The 24,625-nt window shown below is 39.1% G+C and overlaps 1 protein-coding gene across 1 annotated transcript; it reads left to right on the plus strand.

Annotated features, from left to right (window-relative positions):
- The first annotated feature begins 1,113 nt into the window (after positions 1–1,113).
- ACTC1 (actin alpha cardiac muscle 1) lies at positions 1,114–6,971 on the plus strand. The gene is made up of 7 exons (XM_042790837.1): positions 1,114–1,587; positions 2,216–2,364; positions 3,420–3,744; positions 4,389–4,550; positions 4,664–4,855; positions 6,091–6,272; positions 6,643–6,971. The coding sequence occupies exons 2-7, from the start codon at positions 2,236–2,238 to the stop codon at positions 6,784–6,786; spliced, it is 1,134 nt and encodes a 377-aa protein (XP_042646771.1). The 5' UTR covers positions 1,114–1,587; positions 2,216–2,235; the 3' UTR covers positions 6,787–6,971.
- The last annotated feature ends 17,654 nt before the right edge of the window (positions 6,972–24,625 follow it).

The raw sequence follows: 24,625 nt of genomic DNA on the forward strand, positions 1-24,625 counted from the left end.
ACGCAGTTCCTCTGGGACACACATTGACAGTCTCTGCCTTCACATACCAGGCCAAACCCACTCAAGAGATGCCTCTCCAGTCTGTCTATTTTTAACTGAAAAAAAAAAAAAAAAAAAGTCCTGAAGATACATGGATTTTCTAGGTTCCAAATTTTCCGTGTGGATATTTCAACAACTGAGCAGGAAAACAATTGTCACATTACATTAATACCATAGCTGGTTTTTGTCCAAGACATCTCTCATCCTCTGCCTGATACATATATATCACTATGCATTACTGAGCCTGTGTGCATTAAAAGAGCAAAAATAGGGAGTTTAATCATATATATATATTCATGTAAATGAGCAGATCCCTTTTTGTGCTATAGATGTCAGCCAAAAGCAGAGAAAAGCACGATTTTTTGCTGCAGGTGGTCAGAAAAGTTTGAAAGAAATTCTGTGTGCCCTGTTCCTTCCCGAGGCGACCCAGGCAGCAGATGCTGCCTCCATGCCCCAGAAGAGCCTCCGCCGTTGCCACCAAAGCAACCTCATGGGTCTCTAATTAAAGAGGAGGTTGACTGGCTTTTTTTTGTTTGGTTTGGTTTTGGGATTTTTGTTGTGGTTTTTTTTTGGTTGTTTGGTTGGTTTTGGTGTTTTTTGTTTGTTTGTTTGTTTGGGTTTTTTTGTTGTTGTTCATTTGGGGGTTTTTGTTGTTTTTGTTGGGGTTTTTTTGTGTTTTTTTGTTTGTTTGGTTTTTTGTTTGTTTGTTTGGGTTTTTTTGTTGTTGTTCATTTGGGGGTTTTTGTTGTTTTTGTTGGGGTTTTTTTGTGTTTTTTTGTTTGTTTGGTTTTTTGTTTGTTTGTTTGGGTTTTTTTGTTGTTGTTCATTTGGGGGTTTTTGTTGTTTTTGTTGGTTTTTTTGTGTGTTTTTTTGTTTGTTTTTTTGTTTGTTTGGGTTTTTTGTTGTTGTTCATTTGGGGTTTTTTGTTGTTTTTGTTGGGGTTTTTTTGTGTTTTTTTTTTTGTTTGTTTGTTTGTTTGTTGTTTTTTTTTTTTTTTTTTTTTTTTTCCCCGCGGAAAACCGACAAGCCGGGCATGGAGAACACCGTGCAGCTTGCCCCTCGCCCTCCGCCGAGCCCGCGCATCTCCCGCGCAACGCGCCGCGTTTCCGGGTCCCCCTGGGCCGCCCCCGCGGGGCCGGGGCTCTCGGGCTGCCGGCGGCGACCGGGCCGAGCCGGGCGGCGGGCGGGCCCGGGGGGGGGGGGGGGGGGCGGCCGGGAGGGGCCCCCTTCCAGCCGGGCCCCCGGAGCGCTGGCCCCGAGGGGCTGCGCGGGGCTCCCTATTTGGCCATGCGGCGGGCCGGGGGCGCGCAGCCCCGCGCCTGCCTTACATGGGCCGGGCGGCCGGGCTGCGCCGGGGCCGGCGGGCTCCATTCATGGCTGCGCGGCCGCTCAATGGCGCGGAGCCGACCAAATAAGGAGAAGGTGGCTGCCCCGTCCCGCGGCGGCCCTGGCCGACGCTGCCCCTCGGCGGGGTATAAATTGGGGCGTCTCCGCCGAGCCGGCACCCAGGCTCTCCTCCGCAGCCCCCCCGCCGCCGGTGCTGGTCTGGTGAGTAGCGTGGCGGCCGCCTTCAGCCCCGCGGGGCCGGCCCGGGGCGGGCAGCGAGGGATGGGATGGGATGGGATGAGATGGCATGGCATGGCTTGGGATGGGATGGGATGGGATGGGATGGGATGGGATGGGAGGCACGGGCGGGCAGCGGACGCCGGTCGCGCAGGCACAGCCGCTGCCCTGCCTCTGCACCTCCCGGTTTAGTGCTGTGCCGGCCCCGGCCGCCCCCCGCGCAGCGCCAGCCGCCGCCCCGCCGCCGGGGAAGCGCTTTGGGCAGGGCCGATCCCTCCGGTTGCAAATACTTTCCCTCCCGTTTCAATCTGCGGCCCGCGGGTACCGCTAATGATGCCCTAAAGAGCGTCCCGCACGCCGAGGCGCCTTTTGAAGAAAGCGGCTGACGGATCCCGTTTAAAGCCCAGCCCAAGAGCGTGGCTGAGCCACCGAGCATCCTCCCGGGACGAGACAAATTTCCCGCTTCCCGCCGGCAGCTGCCGCTGTGCCGCTGCCGCCGCCAGTGCGCTGCGGGCGCGGGGCGCGGAGGGGCCACGCGTGGGGCGCGGAGGGGCCCGCCGGCAGCGCCGCGCTGTCCGCGGGGGTCTGGATGCGCCGCGGCGCTGTTTTTCAGGTCCGTGCCTCCCTCCGAAGATGTGCGACGACGAGGAGACCACCGCACTGGTGTGCGATAACGGCTCGGGGCTGGTCAAGGCGGGCTTTGCTGGAGACGATGCCCCCAGGGCTGTTTTCCCGTCCATCGTCGGCCGCCCGAGACACCAGGTAAAAACGGAGGCAGGACCGGGGCAGGACACGGCCTTCCCCCTCTCTCCAGGAGTCGCCTCCACTCTCCCTTTCCCTCCTTAATTATTTGGTCCTGTCCCAAATCCCCTGCCCTTCCCTCTGCTCACATCTTGCAGCAGCACTAGCGGCACGTTTCCAGGTCTCCCCAGGGCCTCCCGCAGCTCCACTGTTTGGCTGTCCCCTACCTCCTTTCTGTCACTTTCTGCCTTTCCCCCAGCTACTTCTAACTCACCAGCTTTTCCCCTGGGTTTCCCTGGTCTCTCTCCTACTGAGCCCAAACCCAGTTTCCAGTGAAGCTGCTGCCCGCGCCATCCCCTAGGCCAGCCCCGCTGCTGGTGCTAGTTCAAAGGCATCTCCATTGGCTGCATCTGCGCACGATGCAGTTTGTTCACGGCCTTTCCCACCTGTCTGCTCCAATGTTTCACGTACCAAACACCTTCTTTCAATTTCCTCCGCTTTTGTCTGTCTCTGATCTTACCTTCTTACTGATTTCTAAGCATCTCATTCTCCTCTTCTGCCACAGTTAAATCAGTACACAGAAAATACAGTATTTTTACAATTTCCTTGGAATGCTTTTTTTTTTTTTTTTTAATCTAAACTATTTTCAATTTGTATTTTATTACTGTGAATAAATTACTGCTGAGGCTTCATAGTAACGTGAAGTATCTTCCTTCAGTAGAAGGCTAATTTCTCTCTGTATCTTCTTGTTTATAAACTCTCTTTGTATGTCTCTCTGTATCTTCTCTTGTTCATGATACTGTGCAGTTTGCTATCAGTCAAACTTTTGGACCAGAAAGAAGTAATTGAAAATAAGAAATACATTTTAAAAAGAGGGGGGAAATCCTTTCATCTGATTAAAGGAAAAAAGGATTTTATGAAAAAATTTCAAATTCTGTTGACTAATATTTTAATAATGCTTATTTCTTTTCCTAAACAACCTTTTAGTGGTGTGACTGCTTTTACCTTTATTGAAAATAGCATAGTTGGCTGTGAATCTTCCTCAAATAATGCTTTTCTGTATTTTCTTCTCTTAGGGTGTTATGGTTGGTATGGGTCAGAAAGATTCCTATGTGGGTGATGAAGCTCAGAGCAAAAGAGGTATCCTTACTTTGAAATACCCCATTGAACATGGCATCATCACCAACTGGGATGATATGGAAAAGATCTGGCACCACACTTTCTACAACGAACTCCGCGTGGCCCCTGAGGAACACCCTACCTTGCTCACAGAAGCCCCCTTGAACCCGAAAGCTAATCGTGAAAAGATGACCCAGATAATGTTTGAGACCTTCAACGTACCTGCTATGTATGTGGCCATCCAGGCTGTCCTGTCCTTGTATGCTTCTGGTCGTACAACAGGTAAAATAAACAAATAAGCACTATGTAGATATTTCTGTTCAGGAGCTCTCCCTTCTTCCCCACTCCAGACAGGAAGAAGACCCACCACAACTAACTCAAATTTACAGAAAACTAGGCATTTTTAGTTTGTAGCGATCGGTGATAACAGTAGCAGCGAAGCCGGTAGAAAGTAGTCCATGGGGAGAGCGACGTCTGTGTCGTGCTCCGAGAGGCGCTGCGGCACTGACTCTCCTGCCGCTTGTCGTGACGCAAACGAGGAGACGTTCCCGTGAAGATACTGCAGTTACACAAGCATTACACCGGTTTAAGGGTTTAAACTGGGCCCAAAGTATGCCCATTATTGAGTCAACAAAGTCACTATTGCAAATATACTTGCTGCTCAGTGTAATAGGAGGCTGCTCGTATGGATTAGCGTAAAATATGTATGGAACAACTGTTTTATGGGAAATTTCACACCGAACAGGAACGTCCAGGCAAGCAAAGGTAGAAGGAATGGGCAAGATCTTTATAGCTAAAATAGATGGTGCTGCTTTATGCTGCCTGAAAACCCCCATATCTTGTTGTGCTTGTTGCTGCTTACTGTGCCTAAGGGCTCTAAGCATTTGCCAGGTGATTCCAGCTGCTCTCTGACATTTCTCTCCCAGGTATTGTTCTTGACTCTGGCGATGGCGTCACCCACAATGTACCTATTTATGAAGGCTATGCTTTGCCTCACGCTATCATGCGCCTGGATCTGGCTGGCAGGGATCTGACTGACTACCTCATGAAGATCCTCACGGAGCGTGGCTATTCCTTTGTGACAACAGGTCAGTCCTACAGCTTTGCCCTCCTGTGAAAATCCTCATGTCTCTCTTGGCCCATCTTCTTCATCTAGTATTTTGCTTATCCAAACCTTGATTTGGTTCCCATATATCTGCAGCTGAACGTGAGATTGTTCGTGATATCAAAGAGAAATTGTGCTATGTTGCACTGGACTTTGAGAATGAAATGGCCACTGCTGCCTCTTCTTCCTCTTTGGAAAAGAGCTATGAATTGCCTGATGGTCAAGTGATCACAATTGGTAACGAACGTTTCCGCTGCCCTGAAACCTTATTCCAGCCATCATTTATTGGTAAGTGTTCCCAGGAAATTCTCCTTTCTGTAGGAGGTATGAATGATTCAGAAGATCTAGAAGGTGTCCCACTCTTCTTCCTGCATATCTAAATTTGGCACGAAATCAAACATAGATAAATAATGAGTTAGATCCTGTGGTCCCTGTAAGGTGTGCTTGATGTGAGCTCAACTGGTAATTAGCTGAGCTTTGGGCTCTTGTTGCAAGTTTTAGGCCAGTTTTTATGGTCACAATTTTTTAGTAATAAATCATACAGTTAGAATATCATCGTTAGGGAGTGGGACTCAATGATCCTTATGGGTGCCTTCCAACTCGAGACATTCTATGATTCTGTGTCACCGATGGCAAGAATAGCTTTCAGTGCTGTATTTGTAAGGCTTACACTTAAACCAGTCTCTGACTCCATGAAGAAGGAAAGTGTCTGAGAGGGGAAAAAAATGGAATGAAGGTGTGTGTATATTTATATGCACTATAATTAAACATTGCCATGGGCAAGACGGTAAGCTTTGCTGTTTGTGAGTGCAGCTGACGGAGATAGCAGATGTTTACACTCTTAAGTCCTGATCAATAAGTGCAGTTGTTCATCAGCTGACATCTTACTGTGGATCTAGTGTCAGCCCTTTCAGGAAGCACCTGTTAAAATTAATAAACTGGAATGCAACCTACAAACACTTGCTTCTGGTTTCTTTTTCCTTACTAAGTACTAATATCTTGGTTCATGTCTTCATTATGTTTTGACTTGATGTTTATAAACAGCATAGACTGTATTTTGAGTAGGCTGAAAAAGAAATGAAGTTACTATTGTCTTCTTTAGTTTTAGTTCAACTGATTTCATTGACTTTATTGCTGTCTTTACTATATTCAACTAAAGCTTTTTATGAGACTCTGACATAACCTGATACTTACGTTTTCTGTTCTGTATAACTTTTTCCCATTGCCATATACTAAATTAGTTCATCTTGTGTGTGTACTACTTCTCTTACTGGGTATTTTGAGTATCTTTCCTTTGCATATGCATTACGATTCTTACCTTTTTTTAACAAATAATTTTGATTTTCTAAGCTAGTTCTGTAATTCTATATTTTTGCTTTTCTGTAACATTTAATAATCACTAAGCAATATTACAACAAAAGGATGATAGAAGCTTGTATTAATGATGAGGAGAAACGCCAAGAGTTCTTTTCATTAAGACCGCTTGTATAACTTACTGACCTACAGTCTTCTTTCTTCTCAAGGTATGGAATCTGCTGGTATTCATGAAACTACCTACAACAGTATCATGAAGTGTGATATTGATATTCGTAAGGACCTGTATGCTAACAACGTCCTCTCAGGTGGTACGACGATGTACCCTGGCATTGCTGATCGCATGCAGAAAGAAATCACTGCACTTGCTCCTAGCACTATGAAGATCAAGGTAAGGAATTTTATTCTGCACTATAAAATGTAGATAAAGATGGAGAAAGTGTCCACAGCTTTAAATTGGGATATAGGAACAACTTAAAAGTAAGATCAACAAATGATGGACAAATTAGGAGAAATTCCATTTACTCAGAATAATTATATTGGTTAGAAGCAAGTGTTAGAAAAGAGAAGAATACGGTTATAGATTTTCTTAAGGAATATTACATGTATTGTGCCAGCTGCTGAAGAGCACTACTGTTATTACAGAAAAGTTCTTTATTTACTTAAGTAAATATCTAGTGGTTTGTTACATTGCTGATGTGGGTTGGTTGTTCAGAAATGTAACTGTTAAATGAGGATTTTGTTGCTTTTCTTTATCCTAGATCATTGCTCCACCTGAGCGCAAGTACTCTGTGTGGATTGGTGGCTCCATTCTAGCATCTCTGTCCACCTTCCAGCAAATGTGGATCAGTAAACAGGAGTATGATGAAGCTGGTCCATCCATTGTCCACCGCAAGTGCTTCTAAGCACTTTTCCCCTCAATTTACTTCCCACTCAGGATGACGACAATATGCTTCTTGGAGTCTTCTGGCAACCCTTCCTGAACTCTTCAGTCATTGTACAGTTTGTTTACACACCCGTGCAATTTATTTGTGCTTCTAATATTTATTGCTTTATAAATAAACAAGATCTGGGACTTGCAACCTACAAATTATTGTGTTTTGTTTTATTACAAGTATTCTTTGGTCAAAAAAATGAAACTGAACACCCTGGGATTTGGAAACTCCCATCGAACCTATAAATGCCTTGCATGTCCTAACTGATGTAGGCATGTTAGGTTATGGTACTCTATTAGTAAGAATTTATACTTCATAGTTTTAATTTTGAAACTTGAAACAAAAGAAGCATTATATATTCAGACTTACAAAGAAATAGCCTTGAGGGTAGACCCAGTAAGTGGAAAAAGTGGAAGGAAACCTCTCTCATTCACTCACTGGCTTTAGGAATGTTTCTTCTATTACAGTTATAAGCCAAATATTTTAATATTAATTTATTGGAAGCCAAATTTCCTGTGAAAGAATTGTATTAATATGTTTAGAATGTGATTTGTAACTAATTAGATCAATCCTAAAGAGTCATACAATTGTTTTCTGTGGGCTATAAATATTTATGACAAAACATTAATTCAAACTGACAGTTTACTCGTCTTCCCCCATCTTTTCAAAGCCAGAGATAAAGTGAAGCCTTTATTGTGCTAATGCACAAGAATCAAACTCCTGCTGTATAAACATACAATTGTTATAATCATCATTAATTTCACATCTTCATTCATATGTTTTAGGCAATTCTTAATCCTTAATCTTCTTTATCCTTTGTTGCTACTTGACCCAGATACTGCAATCATAAATTGCATACTTTCCATGGGCTTTTGTGTTCCTCACCATGACTTTTTATAACTGTGCTCTTTGATTTTTTTTACAGAAGTAATATCTAAAAGGTGAAATACAGAATGATCTGGGGCATTTTCATTAAAGTAATGGAACTAGTCAGTGTCATAGTTTGAACTATGTACAGACTGGAGTTCATCTAAATTAGGTTTAGGAAATCAATTAAAGCATTTATCAAACTATGCATGTAGTTAGTTAGGCAAGTGGCATTGCAGACATTTGAAAAGATTAGATTTCATGCTAATTTTATACTCAAATGCAAATTGGAAAGAAAAAAAAAAAAAAAAGACAGTTTACACAGTTGCAGGGAAACTTTCTCTTTCCCCCACCTCTTATTTTCTTGAAAGGCATTAAAATTGGCCATTAGATGTGATCTGAAATTAAGTAGAACTGATGTCATTCTTTGAATATATGAAGAAATATTTAGTGTCTGTCTCAAATTTGCTTATCATTAAAAGACAGTTTACTAGGTGCCACTGTAATGGCCTACCATTGGCTTGCAACAGAAATATTCAAATATTTCTAGATATTTTTGCTTGTGGGCAGAGAAGGTGGATGGAGTTGTTAAACATAAATAAAATCTAAACATAAATATGAAATTTTAAACATCTTTTACAATTTAAACAAACATTTAAACATTTTAAACAAACATAAAAATGAAATTTTAACATAAGTATGAAAATTTAAACATAAATATGAAATACTGATTCTCACACTGCACACAGTATTACTGAAATGCTGCTGCAAACAGGCCTTTTCACAATGCAATACAAATTAATTAACCTGTGAATTTGTCAAGACAAAGTCAATGGCCTCCACTGCTCTCAAGAAGGTTTCTAGATTAGGGAATCACTCTGAAGTTCACACCATGGAGGAATTTTGCATGTTTTGAAAACATGGGAACTTTTTCAGATTTCTGACCAACACAAATTTAATTAATCAAATTTAAGGCATTTGTCGATGTTTGCATATTGTTGTTCAGAAGCATTGCGCTTTTCTTGCTTGGTCTTGCTTGCTAAATTGAAGCTGATCAGAAAGGTCATCTCAGGTATTAGTGTGAATTAATAGGGTGATACTGGACATAAATTGCCACTAATTGGAGCTTAAAATGTTAAGCAAGTATGCAAAGGGCATGCTAAGTCAGAGGCAGGGGATGCCCACCCGCCTGGCTCTGACTGTTGGCCAGGAAAGGCGGGCATGCAGCTGGCACCGTGCTCATGGCTGCGATCGGGAGGTCACCCCTGAGCATGTGGGCGTGAGGAGGGAACCGAAGGAAACCACTGTTTGCATGACTAACGGAAAAATTCCTTCCATAGACATTTTGGGGTTTGTAATTCACAGTTTAGGGAAATGGATACGAGCAGCAAGGATTGTTCAAAATAGAGATCTGCTTGTGTGTATGTAGGATATGACTAAAATGTAGCAATGCCTTACCCTCTTTTCACAGAATGCTTCCAGAGGTATTCAGTTTTAATTCAATAATCTCATATTTTGCCACTGAAAAATATGTATTCGCACTCAGTGCAGTGCAAACCTTAATAATTCAGAGGGATGGGAATTATGATAACTGTTTATGGAAACAAAACTAATTTTAAATATGGATAATGCAACCGATCAATTTGATTGAGAGGAATTTGAATGTTAAGTCATATAAAATAGGATTCAAAACACTGATAAGAAATGCCACTGTTAATGTTTACCCTCCATTTACATTTTACAACAAGCCTTGATTACAGTGGTGTACATTTTTTATGTCAAATGAATTTGGTGGATTGAGATGCAGAAATTAAATGGAGAGCATCTGTATGATAGCCAGCAAAACTACTGCAGATACTTCCTTGGAAAAGGCAAATTAAAAGCCAGCTGTACCTCAGTCCTGCTGTGATTATCAATCTGCACCTCTGACACACCTCAGCTAATGAGTACATTGACATCAGTTCTGGGACTAAAGGATCACAGCTGACCTTCATTACTCTTAGTGGGATTCCCTTTGGATGGAAGAAGAAAATGTAATGTTTAGTCCAATGTATAGATTCAATACATTAATTTTGAAAAGCAGTGTGGATATATGGCAAAACATCTCTCTGTCACACCAAAGTGGGTCCTGTTACTTGATTTGGCAGCTCCTTGTTGCTCTGTATGTACAGTGGAGTGGAAGTCACTCTGTGGAAGTCAGTCTCACGTGATTTTTAAGCTACAGAAAGAGGCTTTATTCAGTAATAAGGGCTAAAAGGTGTTAAGAAATACTGACATACATTAGTAAGAGCTGGGACAAAAATCTTACGGCCAGTGCTGGCAGCCAGAACAACCCAGCCCAGTAATTCTGCTTTTGACTGAAGGGTGTTGGGGTATTACCACTGTTACCTGACCCACAGATCTTACAGAAAAATTTCCTTGTAGCTCAAGGAGCATGTTGGCAGTTAAGGAGCATTGAGAGATAGGATTGTGATTATGGACAGAAAGCTTGTGATATCTACCTGATGTACATGCTAGGAATCTGAAAATCCTGTGATTCTGCTTTAAAAGATGGATTTTTTGACAGGAAATAAGGAGATGTTTCAGAAGATACTTGTTTGTGCTCCAAGGCTCCTTCAAAAAATTGGTAAGACAGCCATTTAAAATTTGATAGAGTTGTCTACTTTGCACTAATCTTCTCTAAAAAGGCTGTTTTAGCTAAAGCTTTAAAAAAGTCAGCCTGAGGCAAAGCACTAATATGAAAATTTTTAGCTTGAATAATTAAAACCTGTAGAGTGATAATTTTTTTAATACAGAATGAGAGGGTTTTATACTTAAAAACATTAGGTGACTCTAAATATATCTGACAGTCAGATTAATCTATAAAAATAATAATAACAGAAAAAAATAGAGAAAAACCTCTTCTCTGCTGGTTGGATAAACTGAATACAAGACCCAGGCAGAGATTGATTCTTTCTTCCAGCAATAGCCTGAAGCATCCTGTGACAGAAGCCTCTGTCATTATTGAGACACAAGAAAATGGAAAAAAAAATCCTCTATACAATTAAGTGATTAGTAAATCTCATTCATTCACTCAAGAAAGGAGCAATTCAGGCCATTAACATACAACCAATTACCTTTGCTCTTTCTCCTGAGGATGACTATGGTTGATGAAACTTGTAAACTCAGTATAAAGAATTGTAAATTATTGGAGAAATTTTATTATGCTGATATATAATTAAAGGATGGATGGAATATGTGATTAATCTGTCCTGAGTGAATAATGTTGGCTTAAGTTAATTTAGTAGGCATTAGCAAAAGTTAGTATATCTGGTGGCAATCTTATTTTTCATCATAAAGAATTAATTCACAATATACCGTATATTGGAGGTCTATCAAATATAGGGCAGTATTCTCTCTTAGAGGAGAGGAACTTTATTTTAGAAACATATTTTAACCAAGTGATATATATATGCAGAGGAAAAAGTGGATGTAGAATAGCATAAAGCTTTATTGACATAGATTTACATAACATGTAATTGATATAGTAAGTCTAGGAATGTACCCAATAAAATCCAGCTAGCAAGACAGTAAGAAAGAGCTTAAAGATTAGTTCTGAGTCTCTAAGTCCCTCAGGTTTAGATCACCAGAAAGGGTATTGTCAATGATAGTGAGGATTACATGAGTTTTCTCTTCAAAGGGTCCCAAATGCCTTATGAGCTATTGTGGCTTCTGGACATGCTTTTGCAGACAGACGATGCTCAAAGGGATATCGGGGAGCTCCTGGGTGTTAGAGGGGGCCTGCAACTCCAGCTCTTCTAGGGAGAGTGGAAATGGGTGGCTGTAGCAGCACAGCAACTCCTGCCACGTATTCCTTCCTCTTGCCCAGCTCTCTGTAGCCAGCTGTGTCTGCTTCAGCTGAGATGAGAAAGTGGGCAGGTGAAAAATCTAGTTTGTCTTGTTCTGGGGAGGAAAGGGTCTGGGAGACACATATTGGCCAAGAGGGGTGGGGAGAGCTTCCTCAGCATCCAGAAGCATGGGGATTTTACAGTAGCTGCTATCAAGGAAAAAACATACGTTTAGGGAATTCAAGCCATATACTCATGTTTATGTAATAGGTGAGTTTTAACACTGAACTTTATGCTAATTCTTTACTTTTTATTTTGGTTATATAAATTACTTTCAGGACACAGGCTTCAGTTTTAAAAAGCTGTCTCTATTTTATCTAAAAAAAACCAAAACCCCAAACAACAAACCCAAACAGAATAAGAAACATTAATCTTAAACAACAAAATTGTCTACATTGGGTCTTTGTTTTAACTAAATATATTTGGTTACAAAAAATGTTTTAAAGTTAAGTGTGTGTGTGTGATTACAATGCTCTAATTTCCTGATAAGCCAGAGGGGAAAAGTATTCTTCCAGAAATAGAAATCTCAGTAGATTTTAAAGAAAAACCACCAAACAAGCTATAAGAAAAAAGCACTTTACTTCTTTATCATGAATTATATATTGAATTTAGCACCTGAACTGGGAGGGCTTTCCTTGTCAAGGAACACTACCTACAAGAAAACACTCTTTTCCACCATTTAAATCAATGCCATTCTGTGGCTGTAACTCTACTTTAGGTAAAAGATTAAAGGGAATCATCTCCTCCTCAGTATTCTATTACAAGCTAAACAGAAAACACCTTTCTTGTGCTAAGCTTCTGACTTCATTATCTGATGTATTAGATCATTGAAATTATTGAAATTAGTATAATTAACCTATTGAGTTAATAATTCAGCACTGGTTGTGAATTCAACTTTATTTCCATACTGTTTCATTCATAATTAAAACACTGAACTCATGACAGCCTGCTTGTATATGTAGAAATGTGAGTTGTGAAAAATACAACCTGTGGTTTTATTCTTACAATGTGTAACGATTTCTATGATCCATATTTAAAATGCCATATATATATTTGCAGGAATTAATACATAGCTGGTGTTTTATACGTATAATATTGCTTACTAAATGTCACAATCCATTACGAGATACTACAAAATGCCCAGATATACTTTTAACCTGTAATATAGTGTCTTGTAAAAACCAAAACTTGTAAGATGTAACAAAAACTTTAATATGTGATGCACAGGTTTACAAAAATGGTCTTAGGCCTTACTAGTCTTACTGGTGTGGAAAAGATTATGGATTTATTTTTAATTGAATTGGAGCTCTCTTGTGCAGCTCAGCTCTGTATGGCAACCAGACAAACCGCAGTAATGCAGTAGCTTTTGATCTTTTGCCCATATATTTTGGCAGCTAAATCGAATGGACTTTGAAAGAGACTTACATGGCACTGATTTCTTCACTGTACATAGGAAAATTAATGATTGTGCTATTGCTGGTGATAGCCTCTCTTGCATTTGGTTCTGGGTCCTCCAAAGTGCTAGCTGTAATAACATACATATATATACACACACACATATATATATTTATACAAGTGTATATATACTTATATAAATATATCTACACATATGTATGCATATATATATATACATACAAATATTTTCCCTAAATATTCTCTTTAACTTTGCAATGGAAGAACATCTCTGACTTGGTAACAAGTGTCATAGACCTTATCTGTATGACATAGCATATGAGTACCTCCCCCTAGCAAATTAACATAGTTGAAGTTGGAAGGAGAAATATTTTGTGTCAGAAACATCACAGAGATATCTGACCAGGACAGAACTGTGGATATTTTGTAGCCTGGTTCCTAAGACAGAAGTTAATTCCTGAGTCAGTTTTCAGCTCAAGGAAAAACCTCAGATCTTTGGAATCTGGAAGACCAGAACTGAAGTGTTTTTAGTGATAATGTGAAATACTCTTTCATTCTTACAACCTACAGTCAATGTGCCACAGAGGTATGTTTTTCAGGCATAGCCTGAATGCATCACATACTGCTGAAAGTGTAAGAAGTGCCAAAAGTCATGAAGAGAATATGTCTGGTGTCACATTCTGTATTTTAATGGTTGCAGCAACAGATTTGTAGACTTCTCCTTTCTGATCAAATATAACATCAGCTTTTGTCATCAGCTGGGTGGACAAATTTGTTTCTGCTCTTTCGTTTCAGCTGAGCCATGAATTCTGCCCATTGTACTGGCACCTAACAGAAAAAGGAAACTACCTTTTGACCTTGTTTTTGTAAGCAAACAGCAAATTAAATTATCGTCAAGAATAGTCTCTTGCAGGCTTTTCTTTCTGCCAAAAGGCATACAAAGGGTTCCTTTGCTCATTCTGTCCATGTATATTATGCAAAGCAAATATACTGTCATTTAAAATGCTAAAATGGCTATTTATTTTATAAATAATAATGTAGAGATGGTGATTGTGCAATCTCCAAATAGGGTCGTGTGGTGACAGAGAGACAGTAGGTGCTATTAAAAGCTTGACATTTATCACTCGCAGTGGTTAATTTTATGATGGTATTTGTGGCATTTGCCAATCTAAGTATAGAGAATGCCACAAATACCACAGAACAGATAAATACTGCTGTGCAAAACCCAGCAAACTGCTGGTGGTGCTTTGCTAAAGCTTACAGTGCTCTGTGTCCTGAAAATGCATTGCAGGTGCTACTAGCTAGGAATTTTTCAGCATGGAAAAGGATAAAAGTTTGTTATGTTTTTCTGTTCCTTTATCTTGCCTATTTAAACCAAAAGGTGTTTATAGGAAATATTTCTGTGTGTCTGTCTGTATCATCCAGAGAAATGGAGACCCTATCAGAGTTTGAGTGTTCTAAAGCTAATAAAAAGCAGATTATGGCATATTGTTCACACAGGAAAAATGGAGTCTGTCTAGTACATGAAGTTTCGGAAATGTTCAAGTGGAAAATATGCCATGTATCTTGTGACAAACAATCCACTGTGCAAGTCTTGTTGGAAAAAAAAAAAAAAAGTTTTTTCAAGCAGAAAATGGTTCTCTAGGACATAATTTAAGAACTCTAGAGCTCTGTTTAAATTCTGAAGGACAGAATGGATATAAAATAAATCACACTGTACACTTACTCTAAGACACACAGAAAAATAATTATTATTTTCTTTGAAATAACTGCAGAAAATGCATTAAGGCAATAAAGGGCATAATGGAACTATTTTTTCTTCACCTAATAAAATAACTTTAATGGTTGTAGAGGAGATAAAGGCTTTGCCATTGTCTTACAGTGTGGGGGGTTTTGGAGTCTAGGCACCCAAATCCCATTTGTACCCTGGAAAATTTTGTTTATTGACATCTTTTCTGCAAGTTCACAGGGTGAACACGAACCCTACAGCTGCTCTCAAGCCTTATTGGCACGTGCAGTTCTGTCCCTGCTTGACTGGAGGAGGTGCTGTGGTGCTAAAGCAACAATTCTCATGGGTATCGAGTTGTGTAAAGGGTATTTTGCTACCGCTTAAGAAAGTGTAGCAAAAATCTGAAAGAACATGGCAGTTGTTGTGACTGAGTTAATTTTTGGTGATGTGCACTTGATTCCTTAATGAGATTCTACTCTTGTAGGACAGACCTAAGCCCTGAGTTAAGTACTTTCTCTGCCATGGAACTGTTGAGACTGGCTATTTGATTCTCTCTTAAGTTTTTGAATGCATCTGATTACAGCAGATGGCACTGAAGAGTATGTAATGAAATTCCTGAGCTATCAACAAAACCTGTGTGTTACAAGTCATTTCTGCTGTCAGTACTTGACATGAAGTCTTTACATTGATTTGACATTCTCCCCCAGATCCCCTCCTCTTTCCACAAACACAATTTTCCTGGTGAAAGCAATGGAGGGAAGTATGCTAGGGAAAGAGGGTACTGTATCCAAATTCAGTCATTTCCATAATAATTTAAAAATTACCCAAATCATAGGTAAATTGACCTCTTTAAATATCTCTTGAAGAGTGAAATATATTTTGCTTCAATGAGGATTATTTTGGAAGACTAAAACTTCAGATATAACTTAAATGTAGAATAAAAATGCTGCACTATATTCTTAGGTCCAAAAAGAAAAGAGTAAAGGACAAATGCTCAGGTCAGATAAATTGGAACACTGCTCTTGTTTTGAAGCCAATGATACTGTCTAAAGTAGGTGAGGGTATGGCTGTTTTCCTAAAGAGTTTTGTTGGGTTTTTTTTCCTTCCCATGCTGTGACTCTCCAGTATGTGCCTCTAATTAACCATTGAATATAGTGACTGGAAAGAGTGAAGTGGAGACACTCTTTCAGTTTGTCTTTGTGAAACGGCACTTAGTGTGGATTTTTTAAACTGTGTGTCCTGATTTGGATTCTAGTGCAACCTGCTGCAGGTACTGAGAGTCAACTTAAATGCTGGTGTGTGTAACCTTTGAAATGTTTATTATGCCCACCAAAATGCTGGAGGTTTTATGTGTTGAAAGCACCTGTATGTTTTGTATGTTCTGAATATAATTTTGACTTCTGAGAATATGATTTTCATAATAAATATCAAAAATAAGAAACACTTTTGTGTTCTTTTAAGTAAGAATGCAATGCTATGCAGTCAGAGAAGACCGCTTAGAATCTGAGTCATGTACTACTTTAACTTTGCCTTTTCTATGTGTATTGTGATTTGGCTTTCCTTTTTACATATTCACTTAATTAGAAATAAAAATATTTTCACAAGCTATTCATAGCCATTGTAGCGGTGTACTTGATTTGTTCTAGAGGCAGCTGTGATAGGTCATACCATCTCTGCAGGACAATCATCATGGCTCTGTGATGCAAGTATATTGGCACTTCTTTGTTCTGGAAAGATTGTTTTTCTCTGCTGCCAGAGAAAAGAACAATAAAATATCTTTTGATACATTCACTTGATATATTCTTGATATATTTCCTTGATAAATCTCCCAGTGAAAAGAAAAGATAGCTCTTATTTATCATGTCAAAACCAATGTCTTACTTTACACTATAGTTTTTCTCTTTTTTTTTTTTTTTTTAATTTCCAAAATCTTAAAAACTGAGGGAGATTACATTATTGGGAAGGTCTAATCACAAGAGGAGAGACTTTATAAAGGGGGAAACTCAGTCCCTTTTCTCTGCTTGAGGATGTTTCTATCACCATGGCACAAGTAGGATGCTTGCCACCCAATTTAGATGAGCTTGTTGGCCACATTGTCTTTTTCTCAGTGAAACATGCTGTATTATGTGTATTTTCCATTCAACAGGAACTCTGCCTGCACGGTGTGTATGACTCATCCACCTGTCTAGTTGGTGTTCGTTGGATTAATTGATCTATCTTGGAGCTCATGTTTTCTCTCATGCCTTGTTTGTCTTTGTGGCAGTCATATTTGGATTTCACACATTAATTTTTGTTATACATAGTGCCTTCAAGCTCAAGGAACAGTTTGCACTGACATTTCAGGCAGCATGACACTGGACTTTGATAACTAGTTGGTGTAATTAAACTAAATATGCTTCACAAATATTTATTAAAGCCCTGTGGGGACTTGACTGTCGTTTTGTTTCTCTCCCCCTCTGCACTAGCTTTCCTGTAAGCCTTTTCTCTTTATAATACAATTTCTGCTCCAAGGCAGACCTTTCACTTTGAAGAAATCCATGAAATAATGAAGTGTATCAAACAACACTAATGAAACAAATCAGATTGATAATTTATCCATATATTTTCGACATATTACTTATTGACACGTTTTTTAAACAGGTCAAGTCTTTAAGTGCTTATTAGCAAATATTAGAAGGCATTTGCCTGTTTTTTGTCCACTGAAACTACAGGATGGATACACTTACATGGTGAAATCAGGGCTGGAAATCTACTGATTTCTATTCCTCAACCTCAGAAGAGGTCTGGTTTTGAGAAAACACTGGATAGCTGCATCTCAGCACGAGGCCTTGAAACTCCTGTCTGAAAATGCTCTGTGTGTAATTTTCATCTGTTTTAACCATGTGAAAATCTTTATTCTATCTAAAGTTTAGGAGCCCTGGTCCTTCTGTTTTGTCGATTCACTGTAACCTATCTTTCCCTTTTAAGCAGAGTGAAGACTCTGAGATAAGAAGTTGTTCATAGACTCATTCTTAGAAGTTTCCACCATCTGTGTTTCATCGTGGCTCTGTGCTGAAGAAGGAAAATGGCGGTAAATCCAGATGGTGAAGGGGAAGCTTCCCGTCCTGTGTCAGGAGGTATGACCTCTTTATTGGTTTGAACACAGCCTAAGTGAGTCTACCCTGAGGAATTTGTGTGCAAAATGGAAATATTCTGGAGGGGGTAACTGAAGAAAATAAAATTCTGTAGTTCTTTTATTGTGGTCCTGGCAGGTACAGACATGTACAAATGTAAGAGATGCTTCAAAAACTGAAAAAAAACCCAGAAAATGTAGATAAACCCCAATGTAGTATTTGCAGTAAATCTCAGTAATTGACACAAAATAATAGTTTATGGAAATGTACACATAAAATATTTACCCATTTGCATGTAAGTGTAAATATATGACACTGTTCTTGCTCTGTTTTAGCCTTTGAGTTTCAGCCGACAAACATTTTAATGGCAGATTCTACGGTTTGGGGGCTGTTTCGGGTGTTCAGCTTGGCGAGAGGTGGGCGATGGAGCTTTTCAGTTTCGCCTGACCCCCAGCTGGGTGTCTGGGCGGGCGCTGGTGGGGCGGGCCCGGGCGGTGGCCATGGGGCAAACCACCGCTTGGCGCGGCTGTCGGTGCGACCCAGCCTGGCCAGGCAGGGCCTGGCCTCCTGCGATGGGCCAAGGGAAGCGGTACGTCTTCCCACGCCATTTCCCACTCGGTAGGACAGGCACAGCTTCAGATTAAGGAAATCCTGGAGCAAGGTACCATGAAAAATGGTTTTCTTTTTCTTTCTTTTTTTTTTTTTTTCCTATTCTATAAATCACTGATAGTTCGGTTATGTTTCTCACAGGGAAACAGTCCTCACTTTCTTACAGAAAAGTGTGAAGGAGGATGCAAACAGCTACAAAGCAGTATCTCTTAATCTAAAATGCAAAGTGAATATCTGATTAAAATGAGGACAGATTTGCATGGGGTATGTGTAAATCAATGCAGCCCTTGAGCAACTCTGACCTATGTGAGAAATTACGTGGGTTTCACTGTTACCTAGAAAAAGAAACTGTAACTTCCAGTACCATAGCAACATTACATATAATGATGAATTGTCTTTTTCTTAAAAGCACAGAAATAAATAATGCACAGTTGTAGGGGTTCTACAGTGTTTTATGAATGATTGAATTTTTCTCTTGCTGTGTTACAAATTCTTTCCAGCAGCATAGTCAAAAGTACACCATCACTAATAGATTCTGGAAAATATAGTTATTAATTGAATATTTCGGAACATTTAGATTTTCACAAAATCTATAGGTAACGACCTCAATTTTATGTGGGATAGAAGAAATTGAGTATTGTAAAACTCAGGGCTTTGGATTCATAGAAAATTTTGATGTTCCAAATTTGATTTGGAATAGAAATATTAAAAAAAACTAATGAAACGCTCATCCTGGAAAACTTTTTGTTTAGGAAAGATTAACAAATGGTGTTCTGAAAACAAAGCATGCTCCACAGCACTGAGCAGATGCTGTTTGTTAATAGCAGTTGTTGAACTCACAAAAATGCCAGTTTAAATCACCACCTGTGAAACTCCAGATGTGCATAGTTGGGATGGGTCTGGAAACTATTCTGGGTCTATGAATCGGTATTTTCCAGTGAAAATATGTAGATCTGTAGACTAGATTAAAGATTTTAGACTAAAAAATTGACACTCCTGCATGTTTATAAAACTTAAATTCACTTGAAAATATTTTTAAAAAATATTCCATGAACTCTACAAAATATGTCAGATTCTTCTCTCAAACCTGTGACTGTATATTCTTGATCAGCTTCTACTAATGTAACTGAAAAGATAACTCAACAGCTTTTAGCTAAGGCCTTACCTGAGACAAAGTCTAAAATCACATGGAATTTAAATATATTATCACACACAGGCCATTTAAATCACCTTAACAATCTTCTGGAAGAGGATTTCTACAGAATAGGAGTTCCCATGGAATTCTCTATTCAATATTATTTCATGTTTCTTTTTTGCAGTCTGTCATGCAAATAGACACTAATTATGAAACACATGCAGAAACACATGCATTTGCACACACTAGCTTATGTGTGTGTATGTGTTTATACCTTATATATCCGTAATGGATTTAATATCAAATATATTTCACACATTTTACTGTAGCTGTAGAATCTTTGAATGACAGAAGGATAAAAAAGTACCTCTGTATTTCTTACTGAACTCCTGATTTTCACTCCCTTTCACTGACATAGTTTACTTTCAAATCAATCAGTTGACTGTCTTAGTTATTTCGAGGGATGGTTTCAGCCTGGCCTCTGAAGGGATGCTTTAATGTAATGTGAATTCCCTTCTGAGACTGCTGAGATGGGGAGGGAGAGGATGAGAGTGAGGGCCACAAGAAGACATATGGTGGTATAACAATCAAAACAAAGGAAAGAAAGTCTGCTGTAAATCATGCCACTGAACTAAAAACAGCTGGGAGTATAGAGATTCAGCATTTGGATGAAGAAAAAATGTAGATAAGGCAAAGCAAAACAGTAGGTCTGAAAAAAATGTTTGATGTAATGCATTCATACTGAAATACTGAAGCACGATCTCTCATAAATATATATATTTTTTTTCCCTATGGAATACAAGAAGGATCAAAATGCTGCTTGGAGTTCTCATATAGAGGGCTCTTTTATTATAATGTGATCTTACTTTTTGCTGTTCTGGGTATTCTGAAGCACTCACTAGCTTTCCCATAATTCACACTCTGCCATTAGAGATTTAAAAATGTTCTGGTGTAAATAAGATCTTAAGGGTTTTTACATTTTGACTTGACTAAAGTCAGTGGCAATTGCCATTAGCACCATGAATATTGACTACCATAGGGTGGAGATTTCTTCTGATTAAAATTTGTAACTCTTTTTAATTTGTAAAGAAAAGAGGAAAATAAAGTTTACAAAACAGAGTCTCACCAATATTTTGTATTGGTTCTGGCATAGTGGGTATATAATTGGCTGATATTTTACCTTAATGCCCTGTTCAGTTATATAGGGCTGCATATATTTTGTAATATATATCTTTTAAAGAATAGACTCTAGGAAATCAGTGTTCATCAGTGAAAGATCATTTTCATTCCCCTATTTAATTTATTATTATGTTAGTATGTGCATATTTCTTTGCATCCTTACAGAGTGTGTACTAAATCTGATTATGTGGAATCCTTCACACTCTTCTGTGTCCAATGTATTTTTGAGAGACTCTTTCTTTAGTGAATATGGAACCTTAAATTAGACTATAATGGGAATCCACATAAGATTTGCTCACAAATTTACACTTAAGCCATCATAGTCCATGAAGCTGCATTAATGGATGATTTAGCACAATTTCAGTGCTCTTTTGAGACTGGTGAAACAGAGAAGGGAAAATCAAGAGACTGGCAGCAGATGATCTGGCATCTGGAATATTTTGCTTCTTTTGTACTTCTGTCCAGAGCCTGTCAATTCATAACAATTTGATTCAATTAAGTTTTCCTTCTAGCTGCAGCCTATCTGCAATAAATTGGAGTTTACTCTCACGAGTTTGCAAGAAGTGCAGACTCAGTTGCACTGGGAGCTGTATATATGCCAGAAATATATGTAATTGTGATTCAGTATATAGGTCCAAAATATTTCCAAGGAAATGGATTTGAGTGGTTAATTTGAAAACATGAAACCTGAGTGATTTTTTTCTGTCAGGGAATAAAATATTCTGTAACTAGAAAAGTACGATACTTAAAATTTGTTTTCTAGTAAAAGCAGTTGCATTTAGATATTTCAAATTCTCTTAGTTCAGAACACTGAGGAATATTTATTTAATACCTGCTCCCCTCATGAATAATTTCTTGTACTAAACCCCTTGGCAAGAACAGTTATGGAAATTCAACATGATTTATGAGCCCTTATTTGAAAAGCTCGTGAATATTCATAGATTTATTCCTTCTTTACTGATAACATTAATTGATATTTCTGAAGAGCTTTCCATTTATAGCAATCTTCAGTTGTAGATATGGATTCTGATGCCAGTGGAGTTTTATATGATTATTAGGATAAGTGAGTACTTTGTCTGTTCATGCATTACAGAAAGCCCTGAATTCTGTGCACTCCACACCCTCCTATTCACAAGGATGAAGTGTATAAACAAAGGCTGTATTCCATCCTCACCACAAGGAACGCCGCAAGTGCTTACCCTGCTAGTGACAGCTTTGACACAAACACTGTTGGCCAATTGTGAAGAGTGTGCTACCCATTTCTTGGCAGCAAAATGCCAGTGTTCTTGAAATGTTGCTTTTGTTTGTGCAGGACTGAGGTCATTAGTGCACCTGATCTTGTACGTTTTGGGAAGTCTTGACTTTTCAAACTGTAGGAGAAATACACCTTCTGTGGTGTGATACACTAGAGCTGTCTTTTGAAGGAATTTCATTTGAGAAAAAGCTCAGAGAGGGATTTCTTATTAAGATGCACATAGCAGCTGACTGCAGCTAGGATTGTACTCATACAGTGAGGGGAGAACATACACACAGATGCTCAATTTAATGAGAGAGAAAGTGTAGGTGGAAGCAGATGACCTAGATGATTTTATGAATAAAAGATATAATCTGATGCAATCATTTCATTAATACGCGTGGCACCAAATGAAAACAGCATAGCAGATGTCTATGAGAGGTCTTAAAAAGGCATTTTCAGTGTAGTAGCTAATGACAGATTTCATGGACTACACCAGATACTATCAGAAAGGAAGCACTTATCATATCAGTCTTCCAAAGAAAGTTCTACTGCTTTATGAAAGTAATGCTGAAAAATCTCTTTTGTAACATTAGCTAAAAAATGCAGTTACAAAGCAGATATGAGGTAACTTGTCACAAAACCTTCTAAAAGAAAACCCCATTATTTTCTTTATTAATAGCTTACAATTTTTAATTAAAAGCTTTTCCTTTGCTCCCAGTTTGCTACAACTGGTGGAAACAGTGATTTGCAACATAATAATGAAATAGAGTAATTTGTCCTGCAGTTTTGAAATCGAAATATGACATTTATTTATTTGCTGCAATTACAGATCCACTGTGAACAACTGTAAAAAAAAGATCAGCAAGGAAGGTTGTTGGGATAGTACTATGTAGCTTTTTTTTTAAGATAAAATCTTTGGAATAAATTTAGGATGAATGTATAGCTTTAAAAGGAAGTGGTATGTGGGGAAGGCTTGTGTAAGATCTGAATTGTGTTTTTGCATTAGTAAACCTCAGCATAGGCAATAATGAATAAGCCTAATACAGTTGTTTAGCACGCTGTCTGACAGCAGGTATGGCACTAGTCATGTGGCTTCTCCATCCCATCCCAGGGATACCATCCACGTCCAGGCTGCAGGGGGGCTGACAGGGGAGCCAAATGTATCAGCTCTGCTCCCAGTCTAATCTGCTCCATACTTGAGGAATGTGCAGCCTGTGAGGTTTGACTGCTCTCTGGACCCCTTACAAAACCAGATCAGGGCAAAAGGGCTGGATTTCTTAGAGCGAATCTGGCCTACAGCTTCTTGGAGACAGATTGACCACAGTTTGGCATCAAACTGAGGACACATACGGTCTCATTCTTCAGACCAAATCCTATATTATTTTATCACAAATTAATATTGCAGCATTGCCATCTTTGAACACACGCGGACTCTGAAGTTTTCTTTTTGCAAAGCTCACCCGTGCTCCTATTAGGAAGAACAGAGTTTATACTGAATGTTGTCTGTGGAGGAATACTCATTCCTTTTGAATGAAAAGCAAAACAAACAAAGATACAGCCTGCCACCTGTGAGTCCGGTGGGAAGTTGATTTTTTTTTTTTCCTTTGTATGCAACTGATCAAAATATTGAACAAGACAGGTTTGGCCCTGCTGCAGACTGGTATTGCTGCTTCATTAGGAAATGGTTCTTTGTAAGCCGGGAGGCATAAAGCTTTGATAATCCTGAATGCTTGTGTAGGCATGGTTTTCTAACGTGAATATCATACACGGTGCAATATACATCCACAGCTTGCTTGGCAGCCTGCTGATCTGCAAATCCTGGCTTTACCATAGGCTGAAGCATTCAGGGGAATGGTGTAAAACCTAAGATGAACCTTTAGAAGCTGAAAATCTTCTTATGTCTACAACTCTCTCTTACAATCATGACTATAGATAGTCTGAGCACTTTGTGATTTAGACAATTTGTCAAACAAGTCCACAGGTTGCTGCTATACATGTATTGGGTAATGGAATTGCAAATGAATACATTCTTTGCAAATCTTTCATTGTTGCAGTAAACAGTCAGAGAACATCACATTGATTCTTATTGCTTCTATTTTGATAACAATTCAGGGCTCAAACTGAGGTCAGCAATTCATAGTTCCAGAAATTGTACAGATAAGTTTGAGATACATCAAAGTCCTCTGAGTTTTCCAGTCACTTTAAACATATGTTAGCATCATAAAAGAGACTCTCACACTGAATTTTTTTTTTTTCCCGAACTCACTAAGGTCTGAAGCTCAGTAAACTTTCTCAAGTTTAAGGCCAAGTATTGTGCATGTGAATACTGTTGGGGGAGTGTATGAGGTTATTGTTAAAAAAGGAGAAGTCAGCTATTTCAGAATGGGATGTAACTCCTGTTAAGAGCAGGCCTGAAAGTATTTGACTTTAAACCATATTTAACTAAAAATCGATTTCATAACAGTGCTTACATGTTTGTAGCATTCCTTTATGACCTTGATAGGGTCAGAATTTAATTCCTTTTTATTTACTGGTCCTAAAAGCTCAGATCAGTGGGGTTTCTATCCCAGTTCTAAATAACATACTTGTAGAAATTCTTATCTTTGTCTGTGAACCAAAATCTCCTCTCCTCTCTTCAGT

The sequence above is a fragment of the Tyto alba genome, unplaced genomic scaffold, assembly GCF_018691265.1.
Source record: "Tyto alba isolate M040663 unplaced genomic scaffold, T.alba_DEE_v4.0 Super-Scaffold_18, whole genome shotgun sequence".
NCBI classification, from domain to species: Eukaryota; Metazoa; Chordata; class Aves; order Strigiformes; family Tytonidae; genus Tyto; species Tyto alba.

Coding starts and splice junctions, on each gene's coding strand:
- ACTC1 (XM_042790837.1), top strand. CDS start 2,236: ATGTGCGACGACGAGGAGACCACCGCACTGGTGTGCGATAACGGCTCG. Junction 2,365..3,419: donor TCGGCCGCCCGAGACACCAG/GTAAAAACGGAG, acceptor TTCTTCTCTTAG/GGTGTTATGGTTGGTATGGG. Junction 6,273..6,642: donor CTAGCACTATGAAGATCAAG/GTAAGGAATTTT, acceptor TCTTTATCCTAG/ATCATTGCTCCACCTGAGCG.